Source organism: Embiotoca jacksoni, unplaced genomic scaffold, assembly GCF_022577435.1.
Source record: "Embiotoca jacksoni isolate LCO1_2020_lvr unplaced genomic scaffold, fEmbJac1.0.p SCAF_9, whole genome shotgun sequence".
NCBI lineage: Eukaryota > Metazoa > Chordata > Actinopteri > Embiotocidae > Embiotoca > Embiotoca jacksoni.
In genome coordinates this window covers 2,899,106-2,922,756 of record NW_027185447.1, presented here as the reverse complement: position 1 = coordinate 2,922,756, position 23,651 = coordinate 2,899,106, and the positions used below count along the sequence as shown (strand labels likewise).

Sequence of the window (23,651 nt, the reverse complement as noted above, 5' to 3'; positions counted from 1 at the left end):
CATGTTGTACGAAATGTGACAAAAAAGTCATACTATAGCATGTCATCCAAAATAGCAATAAAATGTCATACTTTAGCCTGTCGTCTAAAATAGGACAAATAAAGTCATCCTAGTTTTATTTTCATAATTTGGACGACATGCTATAGTATGATTTTTTTTTTTCAAGTCATGAAAAAGGGGGGGGATTGAAGCCCTAATCTTCTTGCTGAAAGGCAGCAGTGGTAACCACTGCACCACCAATCTTCCCCAGACTTCAACAGCACTGTGACAAATCTTTGGCTCACTGCAACCTATAACTCCACTGACCATAAATATTCATTCAAATGCGACCAAAATTGCCGCAGACATTCTTTGGATAGTAGATATAGATGTTTTCAAGGGGGTCTGCAGTGATATTAAATATCTTCCTGTAATGTGTAGTGTATGCAAAACTTTTTCAATTTCTCCAAACGTTTCAACTTCACTAAAAGTCGAATCACCATCAACAGGCCAAGGTGGAATCTGAACCATTAACATCAACCTTGGTGAAGTAGAATCTTTTACCTGTTGAGTTAACCAGACTGTCGGTTGAGTCCCTGGAAGCTCTGAGTGAACTCCCTGAAACACTTTCTCCTACCGCGCCTTACTCTCAGGCGCCAAAGATAGTCCAGCGGTCTACAACACCGCTTCAGAGCTGGAAAAGACCTCATGAAGACAGAGGTTCGAGCCCTTCGGAATAAAATTTGGAATAAAACCACAAAACATACAGCAATTATCATTCGCCATAAAAGAGTACTTGTTCACATGTGGCATAATACATGTTCAAAGTGTCAAAAATGTAATAGAAAAGACTCAATTAACTAAAATTGAACTGTTAATGCTTTTCTATAAGATATAAATATATATATATATATATATATATATATATATATATATATATATATATATACACAGTATATTCTACAGTCATTTAACTATACTTCCATGCCTCCACTGTGACTGTTGGAAACACAGCACTATCCTGCTATTTTCTAGTGTGAAGAATGAATGGCGCCTACATGCCTGGCTTGTCGTGTTCTAGTGGGAATGGTACCAATATGAAAATGTTAATGCCATGCTCTAACCAACTAAGGCCCATGGGATGAAATATGTAAATTCTCTTCGAAGTCTTTGGGCACACATTAATATCATTATAATCACCACGACTACCATCATCCCATTGTCATGCCAGTGAATTGTGTGCTAAGGTTTTCTGTAGAATAACATCAGCTCACTCTCCTACAAAGATGATAATCATCAGTCATGTGTCAGGTTCATCTGAATACGAACAAGTTCGGTGACGAACTTCAGATGTGATGTTCTCTGACATTAACTTTTGTATCTGCACTACTGTCTAGTGCTTACAGTGAAGGTCGCGCACGTGTGTGTGTGTGCGCATGTGTGTGTTTGGTTGCATTTGGATGCTGAGTGTATGGGTGCTCTAACCAGCCATCCCCCCGGAGGTCACTTTGAAATGGAATAGATTTTTCTAGATCTCAGCCAAGGCTGTAGGGAAGGTCACTTCATTAATCACAGCTAAATGCCACTGTCTGCCCATCTCCCTTCTTAACCAAGTAACACCCCCAGATAACATCATTGATTGATACTAATAATTAATTCTCCTTCGGTACAGAACGACACAGCGTATCATTCAGTGGGGAACCTTTAATTACTATGTAAAGACTCATTAGGTTAATGCCATCGTTTGCTCCGGGTGGCATGGGGGGCAAATGGATGTCTTCCTCTTGCCGTGGCCTTTTGTGAGACAACATGCTTCCCCCTCTCTCTCCTCCCCCTCTCACTTCCTATGTCGTTCTGTCTACGTGCTAGCCTACTTTGTCTGCTGATTCAGTGTTGGAAAATGTCAAGTCAGATTTAGCTTGACAAGATTTTGGCAGATGGGTTTGAAGCACACGATTGGGGGAAAAGAAGAGGCACACAGGCTCAGAGTGTGTTTCTGAATGATTGCATGACTGTCAGTGTGTGCCTTTATGTTCACAGCCATGTATACAAGCATGTTTATGTTTGTATGTGACACTGTCAGGTTTGCAAGTGAGCCACTAGTCATACCAGGGCATCTGCATCACAAGCAACAATAGAGGACATGTCAAGTTATTTTATTATCTACCAATCCATGCTGTACAAAAGGAGCTGATGCAATGCAGCACCCAGAGGCTTTTACTTTTTCAAGTAATACTCTGTGACATGTACACATAAATAAATGTGTCATCTACTACTATCTCATTCAGTCTCTTTGTTTCAGTTGCCTACTATTAAAGCAGAGTAATGATTCAACCTATGAGGCTGTTATGTTTGCTCTTTTATACAGTCTGCAAGACTTTTCCCTGTAAGGAAATCCTCCTGCGCACAGAAACAGATGCATTTTACATTTCTGATTTGTCGTGAACAGAGTTAGCATTAGTAGTGACGGCCGCAGTTGCTGAAAGAAACAAGCAGCATCTATACAAACTCAAACATTATTGAAATAAAACTGATGGAAAAAGATGGACTTTTGGATTGCTACTGTATAACTCAGGTTTTATGTAGTTACAAGCCCACCTTTGACCTGATTTTATATTATTCTCTAAATAGTAAAAGCATGGACAGATTTAAACTGTGCACACAGCCAGGCCTAAACAAACCTGCACTGGTAACTGATCTGATTAAATGGCCTGAATGCACCATGCAGCTCATCCTGCGGCTCACTGCTAGACGTCAGCTCCATCTTGTGGGCTACATTTAGAAAATTGAAGAAAATACAGAGCTGCAACCTGGATATGACATCTTCGCACATTTCCACATCCATTGCTTTTGTTCAAGCAGCCAAGCTGAGCTTGAACAGGGAGTTGTGTGCAGCAGGATCAGGAGACGGTGATGCCCGGTGATTTCACCAATCTGTGAGCTCTATCAGCCCCATTTAAAACAGGCTTAAAGCTTAAAAAGAAGATATAAAGCTGCATGTTTGAAAATGAGATCATTGCATTGTTTGAGCTAACCATAGACCGGTAGATTGAGATGATTATAGCTGTTGTTTGAAGCCTTCATAATATAAACTATTTATTTTAATCGCTGTGTGGGTGATATTAAATATGCATAAGCATATAATCTTTTTACATAATCCATTTTGCTCTATATGACTGACAAATGGCATGAAAATTATTCAAAGTGCTGTGTAACTAGGAATGGAAACATGATTATCTTACAACAAACCTTATATAAAAAAAAATACTGACAATTCTTGCTGCTCAAATCTAGCTAATCAACAAGAATCAACTACTCTGTCATACTTTTGGCGTCAAGAGTTCATAATAGAGACACAAAATGTGTGTGATTATTTCAGATAGGTTGCTGTAACTCATTCTCAAGAACTTCATCAAAATCGTCTGATCTCAAAGATTCTGAAAATATCTCAGAAATTTGGCATTTCACTGACATTTACACAGACTGACTGACAGTCTGAGCAGTTGACGAAAACTATTTTTGGAAATGACCTCAAAAGATTGACAAACTGCAAATAAATAGAGAAGAGCAAATGGATTTATGATCAATATTGGCAACAGCGAACAGACAACAGATGTCTGTCAAATTGGGTTTTTCAACATTGGACATATTAGTCAGCAGGCAGTAAGTAAAGTAATTATATAGAACAATGGAAAGTATGCAGAGTTACTTACAATGTACCTCTGTGGTAAGGTGAAACTATTAAATTAAATTCACAAACCCAAACTGCACAGAAGGACGGCGCGACAGTGCAGGTGCCAGAATGTATTTAAAGTTAGCATTTGGTCAAGGTGAAAGACAAGGTGAATGAAACTTTTAGCTCATTTGGTTCATTTTACAGTTAGACTATTAAACTAAGTCTGTGCCAGGTGTTAAATTGTCCTTTAAAGATCATTGGCCCCAGCCATTAGCAGATTATTCCTTTAATTCTACTTTACAAGAGAAAGCCCATTGTAAACCACATAATATGAGCGTGATATTATGACACTGGGCTTTTATGTGTTTTATGAACAGAAATGCATCTGAAGTTTATTGATTTTAAAATTATTGTTGATTTACTGTACTCCACGGTGGTTAAAGCTAAAAGGTCTGGGGTTGGGACCTCGGATGAGTCATTCCTGCGCTCCTCTGGGTGCTCCGGTTTCACCACACAGTCCAAAAATCTGTCTGTATGTACAGATTGTTCCTGTGATAAACTGGCAACCTTATGGGAAATGTGGGTGTGCTGTAGTTAACTTCCATTCAGGTGACCTTGCATAGAATAAATAATCATCTGTAATCAGCAGTACTTTCTGAAACAGAAGGAGAGCTGTTGAACAAAGACAAAGAGAGAGACAGAACACAGGTACACAGTTGGACATTCACCTTCCTATCAGAGGAACAGCAGTTTTTTTCATAAAGTTTAGAGGATTCTCTGCAGCAGGACAGGTTTTGATTTGTAACACTGGCTTGAACAGATTATCTGAGACTGACCAACTGTGCATGATGATAGGTGAGGGCCTGAAATGATCAAAGAAAAGGCAGCTGAAGTAGTACACACAATTAAAATGATAAAGGAGGGATAGAAAGAACTGATTTACTATTTTTTTTTTAAATCCTTCCTATAAATGTACGATTTAAGGAGTGATATAAAGGAAGGTACCAAGTTAACCAACCTGAGTTCCTCAGGTAAGCAGTTTCACAGTTGGAGGGCTCAAACAGAAAATGCCCTATTTCATCTGGTAGAGAGGCGAGCTGATAGAACAGTTACAATGATTATACCTGAGGAGTGCAGAGAGCAGCCAGGCTCAGAGGGTGCACCCTAAACCTGTGATGTATGTAGGAGCAAGGACATAGAGCTTTAATCGTAAGTAGCAAAAGTTTAAATTAGTTTATACTTAACAGATAGCTAGTGTAAAGTTGTAAAAATGGTTGTTATATGGTCTGGTCTCTTAGAGTTTGTCAGAAGTTTGACAGGTGAGTTTTGAAAGAGCTAGACACGGCAGATGGACTTTTGGCTGAGCCCTGACTACAGGAAGTAATCCAAACGTGACGAGATAAAAGCATTGAGGACTTTTACAAGGTTGAGGAGAATTCTTCCATTACAACAGAGAACAATCTGTATGAAAGGAAGGTGAAACCAGGGAATGAGCAATGTCCTTCATACCAACACAGTTGGTATTTAGAAATACAGCTCAGGAATTTTTTTTTTTTAAATCAGCATCTCTACGTGTATGACAGCTGTTCCATTCCAGTGTCTGTTGAATTCCAATACAGGCACACCTGAATCTACTTAATGAGATACTCATTAGGTGATCACCTGAACCAAATCTTATTTAATGAAGAAAAGTATAAAAACCAATCCTCTTGCAATAGGACCAGCTTGATGGCAGAAACAGTGCTAGTAGTACATCAAAGGTAATTGGAATAAAAGAAGTGACTATTGACCATGCCAAAAGAGTTAAAAAGAAAAGTTTTGAGTGAGGAAAAGAAGGGTTCAATTCTGGCTTTACTGGCAGAGGGATACAGTGAGCGTCGGGTTGCTTCCATCCTTAAAATTTCAAAGACGGCGGTTCATAAGAACAAGGTCAAGCAGCAGACATTAGGGACAACAAAGCTACAGACCAGCAGAGGACGAAAACGACTCTCCACTCACTGGGATGACCGCCAACCCATTCAAATGTCACTCAACAACTGTAGGATGATATCAAGTGACCTCCAAAAAGAACAGCAAACTGCAGCTGGGGTGAAGTGCACGGCGAGAATGGTTAGAAACAGGCTCCTAGGGGCGGCTGAAGTCGTGCAAAGCTAGAAAAAAGACCTTCATCAATGAGAAGCAAAGAAGAGCCAGGCTGAGGTTTGCAAAAGACCATAAGGATTGGACCATAGAGGACTGGAGGAAGGTCATCTTCTCTGATGAGTCCAATTTTCAGCTTTGCCCAACACCTGGTCGTCTAATGGTTAAACAGAGACCTGGAGAGGCCTACAAGCCACAGTGTCTCGCACCTCCTGTGAAATTGGGTGGAGGATCGGTGATGATCTGGGGGTGTTTCAGCAAGGCTGGAATCGGGCTGATTTGTCTTTGTGAGAGACGCACAAATCATGCCAAGTACAAAGTTGTCCTGGAAGAAAACTTGCTTCCTTCTGCTCTGACGATGTTCCCCAACTCTGAGGAGTGTTTTTTCCAGCAGGATAATGCTCCATGCCACACAGCCAGGTCAGTGAAGGTGTGGATGAAGGACCACCGGGTCAGGACCCTGTCATGGCCAGCCCGATCTCCAGACCTGAATCCCATTGAAAACCTCTGGAATGTGATCTAGAGGAAGATGGATGGTCACAAGCCATCACACAAAGCCGAGCTGCTTGATTTTTTTTTTTGCGCCAGGAGTGTCATAAAGTCCCCCAACAGCAATGTGAAAGAGGTGGAGAGCATGCCAAGACGCATGGAAGCTGTGATTGTAAATCAAGGTTATTCCACCAAATATTGATTTCTGAACTCTTCCTAAGTTAAAACATTAGTATTGTGTTGTTTAAAAATGAATATGAACTTGTTTTCTTTGCATTATTCGAGATCTAAAAACACTGCATTTTTTTAGTTATTTTGACCAGTTGTCATTTTCTGCAAATAAATGCTCTAAATGATAAAATTTTTATTTGAAATTTGGGAGAAATGTTGTCAGTAGTTTATAGAATAAAACAAAAATGTTCATTTTACTCAAACACATACCAATGAATAGTAAAATCAGAGAACCTGATAAGTTTTAAGTGGTCTCTTAATTTTTTCCAGAGCTGTATATTATGGTCGACCGTATCAGATGTGGAACTCAAATAAAGTCTAAATTAAATTGAAGAGGCCGCAGAATCAGCAGCGAGCACTAAATCATTGGTAACCTTAATAAGATCTGTTTCTGTGCTATACGTGGTACAGAAACCTGATTGATATTCCTGAAAAATATGATTTAATCATGTGTGTGATTCATTCAGAGGCCTCATACTTTTTTTTAAACATTTTAGATAAAAAAAAAAAGATGAATTTAAAACTGCTCTAAATATGCTTACAATGAGAAGGTCAGGTGTAGGTTTCTTTAGGAGAGGTCAAACAATTGCATTTTTAAAACCAGGTCGGACACAGCCAGTAGGCAACAGGCAATAAGTTATTGATAGGGAGAATTTGTGGGACAACAGTCAACAAAAGGAGTTTTGGACATATTTCACCCTTGTTAAGGCTAGTCTCACATGACTCAACAGGCAGTCGATGAGTTCTTGAAACACTTCAAAAACTGAGGCTGTAAAGTGGGTTTTGGAAGTGAGAAGGTTCAGCAGCAGGTCATGTAATAAGCTGAGTCATTGGTATTGATCCATGACTTTTCAGCGCTTTTAGAAACACTCAAAATCAGTCACATCAACCTGTTTTACTGTATTCGATGCCTCTAAAATAAGAGCGCTGCGTCATCCTGAACACACATTACAGATTAATACCCCCTGAGAATCACACGTTATCCACTTTTTATTTTATAATCAATTGATGAGATTATATAGGTACCACCTTCACACAATTGCATTTGCTTATATTCTCCCATTGAATAGAATATCTTTATTACCTACAAAGATTACATAGATCTGTCTCATGACTAACATCAGACAGAGAAAAAACAAACTCTCTAATATGTTCAATGTAACCACTCAGTCATCCACCTCAACCCATACATTTAACCCCCAGACACACACCTGAGCAGCAGCAGGTTAGTATATCTTCATGGCACTGTGGATTTCAGTGTTATCTTCTGGCTTTTTAGGCTTTAAGTGAAAGATGTTCTTTACAGAAATGTTGAAAAGCTGCAGTAAAGATTAAATATTTTTAAATTTCGTGTTTAAATGTCATAACTTTATGACCAGTGTACACCTATGACAGTTGTGACCAAAACAAACAAAAAAAAAAGGTTAATAGATAAAGATCTTTTAAGGCTATATATAAAGCTACATTGGCTATAAAGTGCAAATGCTTAGTACGGTGCATGTTTTTGTCGATTCGTGTAAGTGTGAATGTCCTGCTGAAGGCTGTCATGATTCATAAACTTCTGGCAAGGTACAGTAATTATTCATGACAAGTAACACTATGTGTGGGCGGGAGCAAATCGAGTCATAGTGACATGTTTCAGCAGGCAAGCCGTCGGACTTTTCTCACTGGGGATCTCATGATTCGTGCAGTCTTGGCGTGGTTTAGTTGTTTTCCTCACGATTGACAGAACTTTTCATGATGAAATGTTCTGCAAAGGGAAGTCAACATGTGATGTAGTCTTCCAGGTTACTTACCTACAATTAAGGATGTTTAGATTACATACAACACGATACGAGGTGATACAGCGCCACATAAATCCTGCAATAGGCTTAGACCGGAACATTCGTGATTTCGCCTTCAAATTAACGTTTTGTTTCATTGGCATTAGTTTACGCCAACTTTTTTTTTTTTTTTTTTTTTTTCTGTTTTGTTGTTTGTTTGTTTGTTCAGTAAAAACAAATGACTATTTTAAAAGCAGAAAATTACAAAAGAAAATGTACAAACTAAAAGTCTGAAAATTGAAATGGGAACAAACTCAGTCAACCACAACAACTACGGTTGGTGTTATACAGCCTATATATATCCTATATTTAATCTTTTCGATTTTTTTTTTTTTTTTTTTAACAACAGCGATTTACAATTACATAACATAATGAAATTAAATTTGGGGAGTGCGTTTTAAATGCTTTTGGTCAGAGAGTATGAGATTAATCAAATGTAGCCTTTTGTTTGAACTCTTTGCTAAAGAAAATAAAGCATTATCATGTACACATAAATGTTTTTCTGTGCATTATTTTATACTACAGCAGGCATTTTTGAATTAGCATGCTCCCTATAGTTAACACTTTAACGTGTGAAGTGCATAACTCCCCTGCACTTATTTGTCTTAGTGTCTAAGTCTTATTTTGAAAACTGTGAACGGAAGTAGGACGTGAGGTACGTTTCTCGTACTTGAGAGGTGTTTTGCTTTTTTTTTTTTTTTTTACCTCCTAGCGAGTGACAGGCGTACAGGAGGAGGGAGGAGAAGTTTGCCTTGGTATTGCCTTCTTCTCATTATGGAGACTCAGGCACATTTCTCCCGTGAGGAAATCAACAGCACGGTGTGGGAAGTCCCGGAGAAATACACGCGCCTCAAACAGATAGGAACCGGGGCGTACGGCTCGGTGTGGTGAGTGACTCCTCTTCTACTGTACGGTGTGTGTGTGTGTGTGTGTGTCACAGTTGGGACCGGACCGCGTTAAATGGTGTCCGGTGTGAGGCCAGCACTTATTATCGTGAGCCTCACCGGGGTGCATGCAGCCTGTGGTGGGCCTGGGTTGTATCCTGTGTACACCAGCACGCTGTGAACAGTGATGTCACTTCCACTAAACTCACCTGACATCATGTTAAAACACACATTTACGGCGTGTGGCGTGTGTGTTCGCACGCACACACACACACACACACACACACACACACACACACACACCACAAATGTCATAACACGTACTTTTCAACCGCATATGTATTTACCTGCAGACCAATAGAGGAGCTATGTCAGTATTAAAGATGGCCACTTTCCTGTCTACATACAGTTACATACCATGTACAGAAATACATTGTGAAGTCCGTAAAAATAGATCACAAACAGATGCGCATATTGCTTAATATATATGCACATGTAGAGTATGTTCATATATAACATGTATATTATTACTTATTGTGTGCATCAATGTACTTGTTTATAGCAACAAACATGGTAGAGAAATGGAATGAAATTTTCGGCATACATAAGAAAGCAGGCCATAAGGGGCAAGTTTCAGTGACATTTATACTATTCTTGAAACAAATATACCTAGTACAAACACTGGACACAACCATCACTCATCATGTATGATCTACAGCTTCCACATAACACTGCAACTATCAGTTGATTAATTGATTAATGGATTGACAGAAAATTAATCACCAATTATTTTGACAAGTGATTCGTGATGTTGTGTCTTTTGTTAATGAAACGATGCTGAAATGCTCAGATTCTACCCTCTTAAATGTTAATGTACCTGCTTAATTTCTGGTTCCTTTCGTCCTCCATTAGGATGATATGAATATGTTGGTTGGCTGGGATAAAACCAGACAGTTTAGGCCGCACTTTGGGCTTGGAGAAACACTCATCGACATTTTAAGGACCAAACAGCTAATCGATAAATCAGGAAAATAATTAATAGATTAATCAACAATGAAAATAATCCTGAGTTCAAGTCCTACCACCATGTTGTTTATGCAGATGACTATACAAACCAAATCAATGTGTAGGTCCTCCAATGCTTGATGTTGGGTGATAAATTTGTAACGCACTATATTTATAATATTAGGATTGACGTATCGGTAACATCCCATCACATCATCATCATTTTTGAAAAAAGATATTAAAGACAAGAGACATTCTGGTCATGAATGAATCCAAGGTTCCCGCAGCAGATCCGCACTAACCCCGAGAAATATTTGACAATTCTCTGGGTATTCGTACAATTTTCAAAATGTTGCGTCTTATTTGTCATTGTTTAAAGTGTCTTCCTTATCACCCCCCGAATTATTTTCAAATTTCAATTTCAAAGTCATCTCCACACTGTGGAGAGTGTTTAGTAACAGAGAATACTTAAATTATTTTCTCATTGATTGGAACTTTAAATAGTTTTGCATAAAACTGTTCACATTTTAAGACATTTAGTCCAAAAAATCTAAACGATGTAATTTTTAAGAGTGGACTTTGATCTCCTGTTTTCAAAGCTGCAACTGTCGGCCCGCTGACGACGCTCACCACCGTTTTCAGCATTAAAGTGTGGGAGTTATAATCTGTCAAAGCTTAAAATGGCCGTCTTTTAAAAGAAGCACCATCTGATGAACTGGGATCACCAAATTGCTCATCTTTAATTAACTGACATGTGGGAGGCAGCGAGCGCAGTAGGAGGAAGAAACAAGAAACAGAAACATAACAGTTTCATATTGTAGATGTTTGTGTGGCCTGGACCTGCTGCTGTGTGTAAAACGGACTGTAATATCCTGCGTTACTGCCTCAGTGTTGTCCACAACACGATGCACAAGTGGTGTGTGTTATGTGTGTCGGTGGATGTGTTTCCAAATAGCCTAACAAGCCTCTCCTCCTACGATGTGTTGCCCTGCAGATCACTGCAAACACGCACATTACGAGTTGTCAAACATTTACGTGTTGGTACTCAATCAACCACAGACCATCTCTCAGTTAGAGAATGAGTCACATGTACAGGACCTCTCTGAGCACTTGCTTGCTCTTCTTTCATGGGAAGCTTCTAAATGAGAAGTGAAACCTGAAAATCGACCATTCTCTGTCGTTTTCTGTCTGTTCTGACTTCGAAAGGGTGAAATGATAGGAAAACAAGAAGGCGCATGCAGACTGAGCTCAAAGCTAATGACTTGTTCCTCCACCTTTCACCTCAGCTCAGTAATAAATGAGAAGACAAAAGAGAAAGTGGCCATTAAGAAGCTCCACAGGCCCTTCCAGTCAGAGATCTTTGCTAAGAGGGCCTACCGAGAGCTGCGACTACTCAAACACATGAAGCATGAAAATGTAAGTGAACTGAACCCAAAATGTCTCCTGCCACTTTCAGCAGTTTTACACTTATTGTTGGCCTTCAAATAGCACAATTGTTGTGAATTTTTGAAATGATAATATGCAAATACTGGTTTGCTCCTTCTTTCGTTCCTACTAGGTGATAGGACTTCTCGATGTGTTTACACCTGCCTCAAGCCTGGATGACTTGCAGGACTTGTAAGTACAGCACTTCTGATGAATTTCAGGTTTTGTCATCACCTGCAGAAACAACCAGCGCTTAAACATCGGGTCCATCTCAAGAGTGATGAACAAAAATTTATTTTGGCCTAAATTTCCTTACTATTTTGTCCGTTTGTTATGCAACACATCCCCTTAAAGGTTCCTATTGTTTAACTTCAGATTTCAATGTGTTTTTTTGATATTAAAGAAGCACTAGATACCATATAAATAGTGTCAAAATACTCAGCCAATATTTAGTAACTGCATTTTGAGTGAGCCATTTGGACTCACTCATGTCACAAACTCACACTTATATCATATGTCAGCCATCAGTACAGCCCACGGCCCAACCTTTTATGAAAAAGAAAACACGTTGCTGTCATTGCGTCGTGGTGTTAGCGAGCTACAAGAAAGAAAACCTGTGGTTGGCTGTGGTGTGCGTCACTCAGAAAAGAGTCAGCCAATCAGAAGAAAGGGTCTTTGATATCAATGGCCCTTGGAGACATAGACACAATGCAGCCTGTTCTTGGTAGAGCTAGAGATAAAACTATCAGGATGATATTTTTGGCCACAAAAATATATTTTTATGGATATTAAGACTCATATCAGAGACAATACCAGACAATAAAACATCTGAAATATGTAAAATATGGGACCTTTAACATCTTAAGAGTCTGGGAAAGAATCCAAATGTACTTTATTTTGCTTTAAAGTAAAAGTCTGCCTGTGAAAGAGGCTTCTCAAAAACTGGAAGCACAATGGTGTCTCAAATCGTGCCGTACCATTATTAACTGAAATCAATGCCTAAGCAGTGAATAACAGCCCCAGACAGGGATGTCAACCAACAGATGAATCATTTCATGGTTAATTAATAATAGACGTAATATCATAAATACCAAACCGGACTGTTTGTGTGGTTTTCAGGGAGTGTTGCTCAAACATCTGCTGTGGCTGTCAGAGTCTTATTGCTCTTTCCACTCAGAGACACACAGAACTACAAGCTTTAGTTTTATTGATGAATTTGATGAACGCCCACTGACACAGCAGGCACATTAATGATTTCCCCCATTTATTATTAAATGTATCTATAATCTATAATTGTTGTTAGAATGTATTTATTAGTTAATTGAATCATTATTTACTTTTCTGACAACGTTTGGTGTGCTAGATGAATACATGAAGGTTCAAATCTCGGGCTGCACTGTCTATTATGGGTTATGTAAACATACATAAGGAACCTAAGCATCTTCATAAAAACACAAGAAGACATGGATTACAGTATTAATAGGGTATTGAAATGAACAGTTGGAGGATTTATTGAGGCAAAGGGAAGCTCCTACTCGTGTATTACTTTTGATCTTGACTGAATAAATCAGTAGAGTTAATCATATTACTCTTTTTCTCAGCTACCTGGTGATGCCTTACTTGTTTACTGACCTGTCGAAGGTGCGAGGTCACCTCTCAGAGGACAAGATCCAGTTTCTTGTCTACCAGATGCTCTGTGGACTCAGGGTGAGTCGGTGAAGATGACCTTTCCTAAACTTCATCTCGAAGCATTACACTTGTGAAGTAGATTTGTAACCAGTTAAAGCTGCACTGAATACTTTCCAAGCTAACCATGTGTAACACAGTCATGCAAGAGCTACTCCTTACTTTAATATGTTACAATAATTACATGCATTATGAGTGGAGAGTCAACCTTTCATGCCTTAAATTAGTCATTAAAACACAAACTCATGGTGGATTTAACATCATTATAGTTCGAGTATTACAACTTATTTTAAAGGAGGAAAGAAACAAATGTGCAGTTCAGAAGCCATGGGCGGAAGTATCACTTCTTAAACATTATTTGGTTTAAAGAGAGACTTTTAAAGCTTGTTGTTGTAGTTAACATGACTTTCTATTCGACAGGTCTGGAGCTGATGTAGTATTCCCATTGCAGTAAATCCTAGCACATATGTCGCTAACACATATAGGGTTTCCATGATCCTCCCGGTCCCAATACTATGCTGTTGCCAAGGTTACCCACATAGATCGTCTATAAGTCAAGAAGCACATTCCTACCTCCACCTTACAGATGTCTTAATGTAGCTCAGTGGCTTATACCTTAGTTGCATCACTCATATCACACACATGTCAGACAGCTGCTTGTGGGCTATAGAAAATTGTATGTAAACAGGCTTGTCAAACATACATGCCACGAATTTTGGGTGTTCAATTAAGATGTCTGCTACCTGCTCTGTTTTGTCTCTTTGCAGTACATTCACAAGGCTGGGATCATCCACAGGGTGAGTCCAGATCACTATGTCATTGTGGAGTGCTTACAACAGATTTAGTTGACCAAAAAAAAATATATTTTGGAAGTATTTTTTTTTTTTTTTTTTATATTCACAAATGGACCTCTACACGGTAATATAAGGAGATTGTATTGTGTGCAGTACTTTGTGCTGAGCATATCTCTGTCTCAGATCGCAGACTCCTGTACTTTGGGAATGTTTATTTAATTATTCACAGCTAACGAGTCAGATTAAACCCTGCCCCAACAGGTAGGATGAGTCGACTCCTCTGATTTTGGACTGCATGTCTGGAGACGTCAGGCCACACCCTTAAACACCTGTGGGTGTATGTGTGGAGCAGGGAACGGAGGGTTAGACCTGAACTTCTGTCAGTAAATCTGGATTCCCACAGCTGTTAGTTGTTCCTCGCCCTTCAATCCCTGCTTGACCTGGAAATCACTCCGGTCCTCCATCTTGAAGTTCTTTCCAAAGCTCTTATTTCAAAGAGCAAAGAGTGATCTCTGAGGAGACATGAGAAAGGAAACATGATGCTCTTCTTCTTGAAAGTGCAGTATCAGACAAACACACCCCTTCGCTTGAAACCTGTTAGTGATTCGACTCTGCAGTTGAGTGGGATGGTTCACATCGGGACAAATTACAGTTTCAACTCAGGTGCAGAATCACCACTGACTTTCAATCTTTTTCAATGATTTGTGTCCTCATTGAGCATTAAGGTTAAAATCATTGGATCTGTTGTGGCTGTAAGTCTGATTCATAGAATCAAATAAAACAACTTTCATCATTTATCAAAGATTTTTTTCTTTTCTTTGTCAGTCAGTCAGTCATTTTCCACAATCAAACCCATATCATGGATAATCTTATAGTCAGGGAGAGGAGCAGTTGTCTTTCAGTAAAAAACATTATTTAGATATCAGTTTCTTTGAGTGTAATAAACCCTGTGTGTCCTGTAGAAAGGATATTTTGTTATAACTTACATTTACATAAATGTATACTTTCTCTAAAACAGATGCTAAAACATTATGATACGGCCTCATCATAACCTGAATTATTGCATATAAATGGAGAGGCAAATAATAAATAGTAAGTGTTGCTGGCTCGTGCTTCTAAGGTCTTGGCAGTAATGTTACAATTCAATTTGTTTTGTAAAAATATAGAATACAGGTTTTTAATGAGTTGCAGATGCTTGTCAAACTGAAAACATGCAGATATATTGCAAATATTAACATTTTTTGTGATGTTGATAGACCTGTCCCCATAATTACATAATCACCTGATTGCAATTATTTTAGCTGACTGTACTCATTTACAATATTAGTTAGAGTCGTTTCCATTCATCTGTATAAGAACAGCTGGAATAAACTAACAGAAATGTTACATTTCCATCACTATTTCCACGTCATCCTCCACTGTTTGAGGTTCGACTGGCTCCATCTCGTTGGGCCTGCTTCTTCTACTATGGTGTCAAGGCACATGAGTGGACAATTAGCGCCACCAACTGTTTACTGTATGATAGATCGATAGATAGATAGATAGATAGATAGATAGATAGATAGATAGATAGATAGATAGATAGATAGATAGATAGATAGATACTTTATTAATCCTACACTTTGATGTAAACAAGGGAATTGAGATATGCCTGGCATTAGGCAGATAATAATAGTAGTTATAATATTATAACTATAATACTATAATAAAAGTTGGCTTGTTTTTTTATCTGTTGGACTCCCAGAGACACTGACATGTTGCCAAAATAACATAAAACGTTATTTTATTGTTTGAAGGCATACCATGACAGTTTGTACAGGATTTCACAAACAAGAGCCACTGGGAAAAGCCTACCATGAAAAGAGTAACTTTACACCAAGATTAACCTTCACTCTGTAGTTAAGATTTGTCTTGAGCATTGTCTTGGGCCAATGTTTATTTTTCATGCTTTGATCATAACACATTGATCCAGTATGATAATTACGAACTGCAATATTGGTGAGTGGTGGTTGAGCTCTCAACATTTGTTTGACGTCTGTGTGTCTGTGTGTTTAGTGTGTAGAAAACTGTTCCTCTGCTGTTACTGTTGTACTTATTAAAGCAATAAAGGTGTCACCATCACTCACTGACAGTGGCACACTTGGCACACATTATGTCACATACTGACTGCAGAAATGCTGCAGTGTGTCTCACGGTCAGCTTGTTGTTGAGTCACACCCGTGAATCCCCGGCTAAAATACCCACAGTGTTCTCGTATTGGAACAAACAGCTGAGCCATGTCAGACCACAGCAACTGTGAGCTCTAAAGCTCTTACTGGTTCCAGTAAGAGTGTTCTGTGTAATGACTATAATTACCATGTGCACTAAGTAACCAGCACTCAACTCATTTTCTTTTACAGGATCTTAAGCCTGGAAACTTGGCTGTTAATCAAGACTGTGAACTAAAGGTGTGTACTTCTAAAGATTACACTAGAAACAACACTTCAGTGACAGGGTGGCTGCAGCAGCAGAAACAAGGACATTCAGCTGGTAATAGTCCATGTAATTAGCAATACACAGGATGCAGCAGAATTTACATACAGCTGTTGGCGAAGAAACACAAATGAATGAACCTCATTTCAAAAATTTAACTATGGACCATGTGTGTGACACATTTTTAAAGACTTGTATTTCAAATAGGGATTAATGGGTTTAGAGCTATGGGACTATGATGATAAACAAGTCAAAACAGATAAAGTCAAAACAGTCTTCCTTTTCCCTATTCTCACAAAGAAGATTGAAACATGTGCATAAAGTAAGGGTGGAAGTGTTCGCAAAATTTACGGTTTGGTTCATATCGTGTTTTTTTTTTGTACAGTTTAGTACATGTTTTAAAACTTGTGAGGAGCATACTGACCTGTTCAATCTGCTTTTCATTTACATAGCAAAAAGAAATTGCCCTTACAAAATTCTGGCTAACAACATAAAGAATATAAACATTCTGTCAAATTTTGTCAAATCTTAATTAAAAGAATAGTTTGTTTTAATTAGTGCTGGCAAAAAATACAGCTTTGGCATTAAAGACATACAGGTCATCAACATTAAAAGCATCAGAGAGATGCTTGCTTGTGTTTCTGTAATAAGGAATACTGTCTACAAAACTGACCTTTTTATCTGCCACTCTGAAGTGATGCTGTGGGCAGTCACAGTTGAGTAGCCCCGGAGGTCAATCAGTCTTTAGTTAGAGCTGTGAAAGCTGTGCTGGAAAATTCTTTCACAATTCCTCGCCGTGAAGTGTCGGTGGGAAGGGATGTTATAGTCCGGCGCAAGTGCTTTATCATATGCTGAAATCCTGCATCCTCCACGACTGCATAGGTTTACACATCTTTTACCCGAATACTATAGTTGTGGACTTTGCCCTGACTGAATCTGAATATGGAGAGGCTGTTTCGGAGTTGCTCTTTCCCACTCGAATCTCTCCTCCTGGCGCTGTCACATCACTGGGGTGATGTCTTTTCTGAATGTTTAATCATTGGAAGTATTACTGCAAGCAGAAGCAACACGTGTTGCAGCGCTCGCACTAAACCAACGCAGCAGACCGAAATGATGCTGGTGAATGTTTCACTGCATTATTGGCACAATACTTTTTTTCCTAATCGCTATTTTTTTTTTTTTTTTTCTGTCTATGCCTCGCAGCTTATTTCAAATGAAGCGAATAATGCAGCTCAAACTGTGACCAACAAACCAAACCGTTCCACCCCAAGCATAATGCGTCCACATATGTGGTCATGCATGTAAATCTAAACAACCCTGTCAAACACTGTATAAACAGCTGTGTATGACATGCAGTGCACATGCTCCAGACTAAGATCCCTTTCTTTGCTGATGATGCAGATCCTGGACTTCGGGCTGGCTCGCAGCACTGACGCAGAGATGACCGGCTACGTGGTGACACGTTGGTACCGGGCGCCTGAGGTCATTCTGAACTGGATGCACTACACCCAGACTGGCAAGACAATTGTAGCTATTACATATTCTTACCTCCGTCCTCGCTGTCGTCTTAAGTACACAGTTGGTCGGTCGGCGCTGTGACTGTTTGATATGTGTCATTTTAAAACATCCCCAACTCCAGCTTTAGGTTATACGCCACTTCATGGGTCAGCAAGTTTTGTAATCCTGTCGCTAGTTCCTGAAACGCTCAGATGTCATTCTGAAAAATAAATCTTTCTTTTCCCTTAATCTGTTCGCAGTTGTCACAGATGGGTCTGACAGCTGCCTGATAGTGCTGAGACTCAATGACAGAATTGTCACTGCAATGAAACCGACATTCCCCAGGATTTATGTCTCTTTAGGAGATAGTGTTTTTTCATTTTGTAAACAGCCTCTACAGAGTGGGATGTAGCCCAGAAAGCACCTCTGGCAGGTTTACGCCCTGCATGAGATAGTATTACTCAACAAACATCCCCCAGTTTAAACAGCACAACAGATTCAGCTCTCTGTTGTGAATAGGAACTCTGCTCTTGCATATAAATGCCACCTTCCTCATTTTTACTGCACTCAACTAAAGTTAAAACACTCTGATGTGTATTCTGCTCAGGTTCTCACCGATGTATTTTTTTCCTTGTTGTTTATTCTAGTGGACATCTGGTCTGTGGGCTGCATCATGGCAGAAATGATCAATGGAAAAACCTTTTTCAAAGGCAAAGACTGTATCCTTTCATCAGCCTCGTTGTCTTCCTCAACTTTTTAATCCTGTGCAATTTTAAATAATAAACTAACATATAAAAAGATGAAAACACACAGTATGATTGACCCTATCAAGTTTTAATATCACGTTATCAAACTGTTGTAGTAATGTAGTACATTGACAACCACTTGATTAAACAGCAACCGTTTTATCTGATGATAAGCTCTATGAATCAGGTACAAAATGGAACAATCACAGTGTATCCAATGCAGAAAATTCACAATTTTACCGAAGCAGTTGCTAATTCTACACTATATTTTATGCAGTTCTGCATGTTTTATATTAATTTTTAAAGTCCTGTTGTGCACCTGATGACTTCACTGATTTAAACAAGCAAATAAAGATGTCACTGTTTCATCAACTCCTTTATTATTCCGTTTTATTGGCTTTCTTGGGAACCATATTTTTGACTGCCTCTATATGACTGTTTGCTTTTTGAACCAATCCTTAACTGTAACCCCTTCACGAGCAGACATGGACCAGCTGACTCAGATCATGAAAGTGACCGGAGTGCCAGGACCAGAGTTCATACAGAAGCTGGACAGCCCAGAGGTAGGACAAATTACAGTATGGATGGCATAAATGTTAAAGTATATCATGAAGGTACCGTTTGACAGAAAGCCCTGTTACCAATAGCCAATGCTTTGCAAATATTAACTACCTCTAAACCAGGAACATTTTAAAGAAATGTGAAAACCAGCAAGTATAAAGTGCTTATATACATTATATTCTACAGTACTTTCTGACTGAAAATATTGCCATTACTCAAGTTTTACCAGTAGCGGTCAGTAGAATATATACATTGTCCTGATGGGGGCACTAGTGGAAAAGTCAGGGCATCAACAAAATCATGTAGCAGGATGTGCTCACAGAAAATCAAGTTCAGTTGAGACAGTTTTGGTGACATCACCGTTTTACATGTTGCTTCTCTTTGAGTCTTTTTTTAATCCGTTTTCTTGTTGTATTTTGATGGATTCCAGGAATTACCTTTCTAATCTTCAGCACCACACAAACAAGATGGTTCAGTCATGGTTTTAGTTTCCAGATAATATTGAAATCAAATTTTCAATGACTCTGACCAAGTTTTGCCCACTTTAGTGTTATAACATGTTGTAACAAATACCCTTTCAATTTTGTCATCTGTGGAAATCATTTTTGCATAAAAGACAGACTTACATGGAAATCACCTTCAATGGACACTTGGGGATCCGATATGAGCATAAAATCACATGTATTCATTTCTGCAAGGTGGGAATGCAGTGAAATAAATACAAAATATGTCTTCAACAGAGTTCAACAGCACACAAATTATAGACAAACTCAAGAACTTATTTACACATGAGCTAATCACTAACAATCAACTGATGTCTTACATACTGAAGTTTACTGTCTTTATATGCATTTATACAGAGATAGGTGATACCCTTAGTTACAGTTTGTAGATCAGTTAAAATGCATATCATTCCAATAATTCTGGTCCATATTTAAAGGGATGAAACCATTTTTTTAAATTTGATTTGCATATCTATTGTTTGATCTCAAAAACAGGCCAAAAATTATATCAAGGCCCTTCCTCGCTACCCCAGAAAAGACTTCTCAACGTTGTTTCCCAGAGCCAGTGTACACGGTGAGTTCAACCACGTGCTTCTTCTACCACAGTAGGACAAATTCTGCAGATTCTTGTGTGTTTCATTTGGATGTAATGTCAGTGTTTGCACTTTGTGTCTCTGAATGAGGATAATGACTGTACGCTATTAAGGAAACTTTTCCACTCACTGCTCCAAATAGTCAGTGTCACGTTGGTCAAATCAGGATAAATTCCCTGAGTGATGTATTTTATGTTTCTGGCAGTGGCATAATCACTTCTTTCTTGTATTTCTTTCTTTTTTTAATCTCAAAGTGTCTAAAAAATGTTTATAATAAGTATGATTTAATGTTAATCTTCTGAAAAGGCAGCAGCAACCTGCCATTTGGCTAACGTCCATAAAAATGTTCAGTGAATTCAGATATTTTTGTAACTTGACCTTTTTTTTTTTTTTTTTTTTTTATGTTTGATGAAATTGCTGCATTATTCTGCACCGCTCACCATCGGCAGGAATCGATCTGCTGGAGAAGATGCTGGTTCTGGATGGAGATGAGAGGCCCACAGCTGAACTGGCTCTGGAGCACCCGTACTTCGACGGCCTCCGGGACCCTGATGACTTTCCAGAGCCAGCACCATACGATGACAGCCATGACAACGCCACACTGTCTCTGGATGAGTGGAAGCGTAAGTGACAAAGAAACCGCAAACACGAACAGAAAGAAATAGCTATGAATGTACAAACTTAAGTAGAGCACGGACATACTGTAGTGCACACTGTTGCCATTCATAGTCAGAATGATCCCTTTTTCTTTAATTTATTCTATAGGAAAACATAAGTAACATACATAAGCAAACAAAGCAAACAGTGGAACAACATTACTGTCCTACATTTCTGCTCTGCCACAGCATGAAGAGCAGTTTTAACTGTTCACCCTTTTGGCCTCATTGGATGATTTACAGCTACACTAACATTCTTTTGCAGGGCTTCTGTTCATGTGAAAATGAATAATTAATGTTAATATGTCTTTAATGGTTTCCTATTTAAATCATGAATAGCTTTGTGGACACGCTGCACACACAGAAACAAATATTTGTTTCCCCCTTCGCCCGCAGGGTTATGTTTCCGAGAGGTGAAAAGCTTTGTGCCCTTCCCACGGCGGGACTCCAAGAGGAAAAACACCCTGACTATGACTCCATGATCAGATCGATGTCATGTTACTACTGATGCCCCAACCAACACAACACACAGCCAATGGTGCCCTTGTATTTTCCAACCCTGGATTCACTGTTGTTCTTTTACTCTGGATATGTTTTGATTTAAAATCAGTGTTCAGAAGATTGTTTTAAAACTGTCCCATCTTTTTTGTTGTTGTAATATGCAGTTGTTTTCTCGATGTAGATTCTTTTGGTGTTACATATTTCCCTATCAGTGAATTGTGTTGCAAATTCATTGTGACAAAATGATTTATTGTAATATTGTTTTCCAATTAAACAATAAGACAAAATGTGTATGAAGTTGTGGGGGTTTTTTTATGCAACAAATAGGAAATTTTGCTGCAGCAGAGAAATTACACCAAACAATTTGGGTTTAACTGACATATTTCATCATGAGAATTAGTTCTCTCTTGAGGTGAAAATAGCATCTTGATATGTTGTCAGTGTCTGCACTCTGTCCGTGTTGGATCTGGGTTTTGCCAATGGATGCCACAGAGGCCTCAGAAAGATTAGCAGCTACTCTGTGAATGTGCAATATGTCACCGGCGCCTGCTGGCGTGTGTGCCTGTTACAGTGTGTACGATGCTGAAAGCAACTACTCCTTTTATTTGTGCTTCTACTTGTGGATCACTTTGTGGTTCAATAATTTATCACTGTAATGTTTTTCTTGCTGTAATTATCATGCACAGTTGCACATTTAAAATGTTCAGCACAACCCATGTTTCCAGTGCGAGGCATTGCTTTAACATGTACTTCACTAGATTAGTACATTAAATGACTGTTGTAGCATGTATCATATAGCATAATACCGGATCATTCAATTAGGTTAAGTGTTCGTTTAATCTATAAAACCACCCTGCACTGCAAATCTTGCTGCTCGTGGGACTCGTTTAAAGCATGTCCAAGAAATATGAGAACAATCTTTAGATTTTTCTTTAAGTGCTTTTGTATGTCTGTGTATGTGTGCATTCACATAGAATAAGGAACTCCTATTAATGAGCACACGTTTTGTGTACACAGAGGGACCCGATACGTGTCAGGTTTCCTCTCCTGTGAACATATAGTTCAAAGCGTTGCAAGGCCTAATCTGAAATTTAAATTTAATTTTTTTTTTTTTAAAACTGCACATTTAGAAGACATAAAACTGTACTGAGATCAATACAGACTGATCTGTAATTGGCCCTGAAAGTAGCTTGAGCGCGAAAATCATGGCGTGGTGACGTGAAGGGGGCAGGATCTGGTCAGGCTAAACTTGTATCAAACTGCTGTTATCAAGGCAGCCCACAGGCTGATATGAAAGCGGAAGTGAGGCACTCTCATCAAAATAAAACAATGTAAATCTTACACTTTTTTAATTAATATATTTACAACAACAAAATTTAAGTGTAAAAACATCATTTCAGAACAAATGAGACAACTTTGAACACTGAGTATAACACCACGATTAGACAAATGAGTATTTATATTTTCCCGTGATTATTTTAGAAATTAATAAGAAACATAAGAAAAATATAGCCTGCATATAGTTAAAGCAAGAATAAATATACATGGATTAAAATCAGTTACAACTGAAATACATGGGCCGACCTCTAAAATACTTTGCTACATATTAGTATGTATTGATAACTACAACAATTTGCCACATACAGAAAGATAAATACCATGAAAAGGTAATGTTGGAGGTTAAAAAAAACATGATCATTATTTTCGGGGTCACGTTGAATGGAATTATTTTGAGTTGTTTTGGTGGTAAAACGTTGAAACGTACGACTCATTGGAGCCGGCGACACCAACAGACTTAACAAACTGGTTAAGAAGGCCGGCTCCATCATCGGCTACAAACTGGACAGTCTGGAAAAGGTGGTGGAGAGGAGGACGCTGAGGAAACTATTATCCATATTGGATAATCCTGACCAGCCTCTCCACCACCTGCTGCAGGGACAGAGGAGGACGTTCTCCAAAAGACTCCTCCAGCTCCGCTGTCACAAGGACAG

The 23,651-nt window shown here is 38.8% G+C and overlaps 1 protein-coding gene across 1 annotated transcript; it reads left to right on the top strand.

The window, feature by feature from the left end:
- Positions 1-9,034: 9,034 nt before the first annotated feature.
- mapk13 (mitogen-activated protein kinase 13) lies at positions 9,035-21,945 on the top strand. Its single transcript, XM_069140158.1, has 12 exons — positions 9,035-9,224; positions 11,513-11,642; positions 11,785-11,843; positions 13,253-13,358; positions 14,105-14,134; positions 16,531-16,578; positions 18,005-18,119; positions 18,748-18,819; positions 19,330-19,409; positions 20,406-20,484; positions 20,953-21,126; positions 21,556-21,945. Exons 1-12 carry the CDS (start codon positions 9,112-9,114, stop codon positions 21,639-21,641), a joined length of 1,092 nt encoding a protein of 363 aa, XP_068996259.1. The 5' UTR covers positions 9,035-9,111; the 3' UTR covers positions 21,642-21,945.
- The last annotated feature ends 1,706 nt before the right edge of the window (positions 21,946-23,651 follow it).

What these genes read in the sequence shown, in the direction of transcription:
- mapk13 (XM_069140158.1), top strand. Translation starts at nt 9,112, where the DNA reads ATGGAGACTCAGGCACATTTCTCCCGTGAGGAAATCAACAGCACGGTG. An exon ending in ATCAAGACTGTGAACTAAAG is followed by an intron (nt 16,579 to 18,004) that starts GTGTGTACTTCT and finishes CTGATGATGCAG; the next exon opens with ATCCTGGACTTCGGGCTGGC. An exon ending in TCCCAGAGCCAGTGTACACG is followed by an intron (nt 20,485 to 20,952) that starts GTGAGTTCAACC and finishes CACCATCGGCAG; the next exon opens with GAATCGATCTGCTGGAGAAG.